This window comes from Morone saxatilis, unplaced genomic scaffold, assembly GCF_004916995.1.
Source record: "Morone saxatilis isolate NCDOM2014 unplaced genomic scaffold, NCSU_SB_2.0 Contig15, whole genome shotgun sequence".
NCBI classification, from domain to species: Eukaryota; Metazoa; Chordata; class Actinopteri; family Moronidae; genus Morone; species Morone saxatilis.
Genome location: NW_023339707.1, coordinates 7,891,073 through 7,898,024, shown reverse-complemented (window position 1 = coordinate 7,898,024; position 6,952 = coordinate 7,891,073). Strand labels below are relative to the sequence as shown.

Below are 6,952 nucleotides of genomic sequence, written 5' to 3'. Positions count from 1 at the left end.
ATTTTATTTAAAAAGCGCTTTTCTGAATACTCAAAGACACTGAATGATGAGACAGAAAACGTTAAAACTGCAGTGCAGAAGAATATGAGGTAGAGAGAAAGAAGATGTAAATGTAAGAATGGACTCAGAGCAAGAGAAAAGAGTTGCAAAGGAATATCAGAGACAGAAAGATAATAAGGAAAAAAGAGCAAGAAGGATAAAGTACAAGAGGAAGGTTAAAGAGAAGAGAAAATTATGATAATAGAAAGGGTAAAAGAAGTAGAGAAGGGGTAATGAAAAAGAATGTCTGCAGAGACATACCTGTCCAGTATTTGTGTAACCTGCCAGTGAAAGTGCACCAGGATCAGTTTTGCTACCGCTGGTAAAACCTGTGAGAGAGAGAGAGTGAGAGTGAGAGTGTGAGTGTGAGAGTGAGTGTGAGAGAGAGAAACAGAGAGAGAGAGACAGAGAGAGAGAGAGACACTGCTGAAAAGTTGCTTCATCATATTTAATTCAAAGCAATGAAATGTTGCATCAGTGACTTGGCTGTGTTGAAAGTAAGCTAATCTGTAAAGAAAAAAGCAACTCAACAACTAATTACAAGCAAATATGTAGGACAATTAAACGCCGGTAGAACTGTAACAATTACAAGATTAATGATTTATCTCACCAAGAGAAACTGTAGCAATAACAGTTATTTTAATTATTGATTAATGTGTCGCTCATTTTCTGGATTAATCGATTAGTTGTTTGGTCCAAAAAAAGAAAAATGTCCACTGTTTCCCAAAGCCCAACATGACCGTCAAATGTCTTGTTTTGTTCACAGCGCAGATATTCAGTTTACTACGACAGCTGACTAAACCAGAAAATATTCACATTTGAAAAGCTGAAATCAGAAAATGTTGTCTTTTTTTTTTACTACAAACAATTAATCAATAGTGAAAATAGTTGTCAATTGATTTAATAGTTGAAAATGGATAAATGAATCGACTAATCGCTGTAAAACAAACTTCATAACTTCATATTATTACATAGACTGCAAGATTTAGCAATTAAAGAAACATAAGCAGCTGAAATGATATTCCATTCATATAAGACCCTTTCAAAACAAAAGGCTGCACTGACTCAATTAACACCCCTTTGCCTTGATTAAAAACTAAAATGTAAGTCATTCAGTGAATCCCTCTGATGACTTGATGTATTTTCAGTTGTTACTGTGAATATTAGATGAGGCAGGAAGATAACTCTACAAAGGGACATATCTAGGATTACTTTAGCATGTCACCTTGCACTACAGGCCAGACATCTATGGCTCATGTTAGTGAATGGTTCAAATCCAGTAAAATTACTGAGAAGTGCTCCCTGCCATCAACACACAACTGCTCCTCTGAGGGCTGTAAACAGAAGACTATAGTTGTGCTGTGCAAGTCCCAGGTGTGATTGTGTTTAACTGAGTGTGAAGTAAGGTGTTAACTGCAAAACTGTATGCACACTCAGCAAAGTCGCCCTAAATAAACACAAGTAAAATAACTGCTTATTATGGAGGTTCGAAAGGCCGTATTCAAGATGGCATAACATCACAATCGCTGTTAGTCCGCCTCCTTCGGTCTCCGCCAAAGAATGCATTAATATTAATGCGTGCACTCAGAACAATGTAAACTGTCAGAGATTACAATTAGCCTGCTGTGAGAGTATGCACACGCACACATTTCAGGCTGGTCATTTAAATGCAGCCATAACCTCAACCAACATCATGCAGCCATGCACACAAATTCTGTTACACAACTGAACATGTGATATACACAGGATGCTCATAAAACTTATCTTTACCTTACTTTCCCTTTTTGGTAACCTGTTTTTTCTGTGTTTGAAGAGGAAGTGGTCATTTTTTAAACTTCTTGTTTCCACACTGCATCATTTTGGCACAAATGACTTCAGGTAGTGACTTTCAGAACTCGTGCTACATCTATAAGTGGCCTTATGTAAAACTCACTTGGTGACTGACTTCAACACTGAGACTGAGACTACTACTAAAATTATTGTGAACTCTGAACGCTGACTCTCACACACGCTGACTGTAAGAGATGGAATAAGATATTTGGTTAATACTACAGCCTCAAAAATGACAAACATGTTTTGGATTACATCCAAACTAAAGTGGCTGGATTAGAAAATGAATTCCTTGTCTTGCTCTGTTTTTCAATCCACACAAAAGCTACATTAGCTTTTCAGAAACACGTAAAAAAAATCAAGAAATCTAAAAGTTGTAATTTTACTGTGGACACAGAGTGAGCTTTCCAACAATTGTGTATGCCCTCACAAACACAACTGGGCACAATATAGCAGAAAGCAGATGTTCAGTCAATTTGTTCTGTGATCATTCACTCAATTGACTTTGTAAGGATGAAAGAGGGATTTTATTAACAGGTCTCAGTGCAGGACTTATTATTTTATTAGCATTACTGAGCTGTAATGAAATAACCATTTTATACTCGTGCAATCCTCTTATGACAGAAACTGAAAAATATGAGCACAACTGAAATGTGTGTTCAGCTTAACACAGCATCACTAATCATGGAGAGTAGAAGGCAACAGAAAAAGGGTTTAACCTACTGAGACGAGGCAGACTAACCAGACTGTTCTACTCTTTGCACCGTTTCCCTGAAAATTAGATCAGTGTGGTTCTTATTACCACTTTGTGCGAATACACTACCAAAAGCCTGTCTGAAATGATTTTTCTTTGAACGGCTTTACTCATGGTCATATAAAGTGTACGGTGGTCTGTAAGGTCTGGGAGCAACATTTGTCTCAAAAGGTATGAACAAAACGTGACAGCGCATCCCTTACCAACTTATCTGACTTTAAAGACATATTTTAGCATCAGCACCCTGCACCCAGTTCCAGACACAAGCTCACCTTCAGTGCAGCAGCCACAGTGTTGACCTCTTCCGTTAGCACCCTCTGACTCTCTTTGTAGGTCAGGCAGGTGAACAGGTACTCCTCTGGGTCGAACGAGTCAGCGCCCTGTTGCTCCACATCGCTGGCCACACCTTCATAGTAGCTTTGGATGTCGCCCTGATCCTCTTCCTCTCCTCCATCGTCATCGTCATCCTCTTCTTCAGAGTTCACCCCGAAGTCTTCCTCATTACTGTCCGACGCCTGGCTGTTCATGTCCACAGACATCCAGTCGATTCAATCAATCACCCGGACAGGTAGACAACCAGCCTACCCGTCGGATCCTAGTGGACCGATTCGCTGAAATGGCTCGTTGGACAGTCCACCTTCCTGTGTCTCTCCACACCTCTGTCCACCTGCTTCACTGTGGTGTCACTGTTCAGAGACACCCTGCCTTCCCGTCTGTCTGAGGCGCATAGAGAGCGCGCTCAGCAGCAGCGGAAGAAGCAGAAGAAGTCACACTCCCCGTCACTCATTTCGAAAGCTGGTAACAGGACAACCTAAGGAGAGGTAAAAAAAGACTGAAGACGAGGGGAGAGGAAGACAGGAACAAGAAGGGAGAAAAGTGGAGAGAGAGAAGAATAAGCAGAAGAGCAAGAGAGTTGAAGATGACAAATAAAAAAAGTATAAGAACAGTGAATCAAAATCAAATCTAATTTGTTAATAATGCCTACTGGTAAGTGGATTACATTTATTTTTAAACGTATAGCATCTCAATAGTTGCTACGGCACATGCAAGCAGTCTAGAGCACGTTCAAATGTTTTGACAACAATATGACCCAGCATTATGATCATCAGGATTCATCTGCAGATTAGTTTCTCAATTCATTATTCGGTCTAGTGTCTGAAAATAGTGAAACAAGCTCATCACAGTTTCCTGAAGCCCAAACTGACATTATATTCAATGCCTTGTCTGGCCAGCAGTCCAAAATCCACAGTTACTCAGTTTACTAGTATCAGATAAGACAGAAAGAAATCAAACACGTTTAATCAATAAATCAATAAAAACATAAAAACAAAGATAACAGGTGACAGAATAGTATTCAATAGTGTCCTAATAACTCACTATTGTATTTTTTCTAAGAATCATTGAGTAATACCTCCGGCATTTAGCTGACAGGGTGAAGATGTGTTTACAGAATGAATAATGAATGCCTGTCGTTCTCAGTTATCCTCAAATTTGCTGAAAGCAAATGTCCACTAACTTCTCAAAAGTTGGTTATTGGTCAGGAATCTTCAAATAATCATTCAGTCTAAAAATGTTCCTAAGAGGAAAAAGAAACAGTCACAAACTGAGTCACTGACAGGAAGCCCAGCCATCTGTATTATCACTGCTGCTGCAGACAGGGGCAGCCGTAGAAAGACGCCAAAGTTCCATGAAAAATAAATGTGCAAATACATAGAAAAAACATAATTAACTAATCCCATTACTTCTGGTCTAGGTCACATAGAGCTTTTTTCTTAGTATCTTACTTTACTACCCCCTTCCAAGAATGAAGGAGAAACTATGGTGTCGTGCAAAAAGCAAAAAATGTTACACACTGGACCTTTAACATTTTTAAATAATTAACCCTATTGACTGGCTCAGAATACAGTAGACAGAGCAGGCTATATTACAAACAATCCTTCAGAGCAGATCAGGTAGTCACTGGAGTGTTTTTAAATCTCCACAAATAATATACGTCGACTGATGACAACAAATACCATCAGCCACTGTTTCCTTTTCTGCCTTCTGCCCACAGATTACTCACCTTTTCAGAGAAAATAAAATGACTGAGATTCTGTTGTAATTTTACAATCAAAAACAATTACATTACTCAGATTTAGTCACAAGAACTAAATGTGTCTCTTCTAACGCACCATTTCAATTACAATAATATATATTCTGCAGAACGGCTACCAAGTCCACCAGCTGGTTGATGCTAAACTTTTGGCTGTGCCCGTTTCATCTGACATTCCTACACAGCAGTCGACGTCGCAGATTAGATCATATTCCATCAACCAAGCTGGAGTGTACGGTTAACAGTAGACGTATCTCCTGAATTTAGTTCATTTACTGGACAGTGCAGCCTGTTGACAAACTGTTCTTTTTTGTGGGATAGAAGACAAGCTAGCGCTCAGACTGAATTAGGTCCAAGTTCCCTCCCTCCGTCCCTCCCAGTCTGAAGTCAATCAGACCACAGCTACTTCTACCCTACTCACCATTTGACCATTTTCTATGCTATGAACAATTAAAACCCTCCTCATTTACACGTTTTTCTCTGGTTGCTCTTCCTGCAGTGCTACTCCTCGTGTTGCCCTCTAGCTTTGGATTGAACTTTACAAAGGCACGATTTTAAATCAGCTCCCGCTCACTACACATCCTGTATTTTTTTTATTATCCTACAACAGTGTAGTTCTGTTAAACACGTGCAGGACACAAGGCATGGGTTAAGACCTAATGTCACGGTTTAGAGGATGAGCTGAAGATGCTTTAGCTTCGGGGATGAAGGAAACAGACAAACCATAACTGTAGTTAACTTGGTGGCGGGAAGAGAATTAAAACCAAGTTGACTGCAAGCAGACAACAGCAAAGCAGTGAGGCATGACTGGGTTCATGATATAAACGGCATAAATGGTCAGCAAATACATTTTTACATGTACCACAGTGCTGGAGATCAGCTTTACAACATGATGTGGGGCATAACTGAAATAGATTGTGTGATATTTATTGCTTTGTTTTACCCTAACATTACCCAGCCCTTTGGCAGACCAATCAAATTCCTTTGCATGTAAAAACTGCACTGTGGAAAGTCAGCTCCCTAGCATTGCTGTGCAGCACCAGGGTCATGCCAAATTGTTTGTCCATGTCAGAATGGGGTTCCCCGAGCACACACACAGTTATCATTGTCCATACAGTGTGTTGTTTTTGAGCATGTATGAGTAGCCTGTGTGTTTTTTTCTTTTCTTTGCCAAAACATCCCGTCGAACTTGGGTTAAAGAATCCAACAACTTCCAATGGGAAGGACAGTCTGCTGACACAAACACTGACACCACAGAGGCTCTAAGTAGGCTGATTAAGACATGTGATTTGTTTCCACTCCGATCAAGAGACACCGGATAAAAACAGTTTGCTGGCACCGGGGTTCAAATGTGACATCGTAAATATCCACCTGGATAAAAAAAAAACAAGGTTAGTCGGGAAAGCCTGCCAGCCCGGTCCCGGTGCCAGCCCGGTCCCGGAGCCAGCCCAGCGACAGACCAATGCACGCATTCCGCCCGGTCCGGGCTAAAAATAGGCACCAAACTGGGTGACACACATCTTGCTAGGCTAATGTATCACTGCGACTCAGCACAGGTTCGATAACACGTCTTGGGGGATGGGAAGGAAGAGCTTTAAGGGAGAGATTAAGTCACGTAAAAACGGCAGTAACAAATACTGGGCTTCGGCATTTCGGTCCGACTTGAAATAAAATAAAATAAAAACGCCAGTGAAGGCTGGCTAACAGCAAGTTAGCCAGATTAGCTTCCTGGCTGACGTGCTGGCAGTGACACTCGGCAGCGGAGTAACGGCATGTCAAACCCACGAGTCTTTCCGAGTTCAATTGTTGGCCACTTTCAGAACAGACTTGCAAAGGTTTTCAAGAAAAGGTTAATTTAGACCTCTAACAAGAATTTGCAACACAAGAGCTACCCAGTTTAGCCTCCCCCTTATCGCTCCCTCCCGCTGTGTCTCCGCCTCTCGGCCACTCTAGTCCGGGGATCGAGATGTAAACAAGGCCCTCTGGAGCTCGGGAGTAAACAGGCACATTTAAACAACTGCTGCATTCATTTCCACTGGTTAAAGTCGGTGGTATTTACCTCTCAGGGCAGCGTTGGCTCTGCCCGCGTTGACAGCCAGAAGTGGGTTTTGTGTGGGGAAACCCAGAGAGCGATTTACACTGTGTTCGCCTGCCTGCTAAACGGAAGATAGAGGTACTTATCTATGACGTCACGTCCGCGTTTCTCACGCCAGCTCTCTCCCCCCTCTCTCTCCCTC

General features: G+C 41.3%; 1 protein-coding gene across 2 annotated transcripts in view; it reads right to left on the bottom strand.

Annotated features, from left to right (window-relative positions):
- The window catches only part of arih2 (ariadne homolog 2 (Drosophila)), a 15,439-nt gene extending 8,507 nt beyond the window's left edge, over nt 1–6,932 (bottom strand). Inside the window, exons 1-3 of one of the 2 annotated variants that reach the window (XM_035656685.1) lie at nt 6,775–6,932; nt 2,896–3,455; nt 301–368 (exon numbers count right to left, since the gene is read on the bottom strand). In XM_035656685.1, the coding sequence (XP_035512578.1) occupies nt 301–368; nt 2,896–3,162 (335 nt within the window). In that variant the 5' untranslated portion in view covers nt 3,163–3,455; nt 6,775–6,932. The remainder of the gene's footprint in view (nt 1–300; nt 369–2,895; nt 3,456–6,774) is intronic. The other variant, XM_035656686.1, reaches the window with a different exon arrangement.
- Between the last annotated feature and the right edge of the window lie 20 nt (nt 6,933–6,952).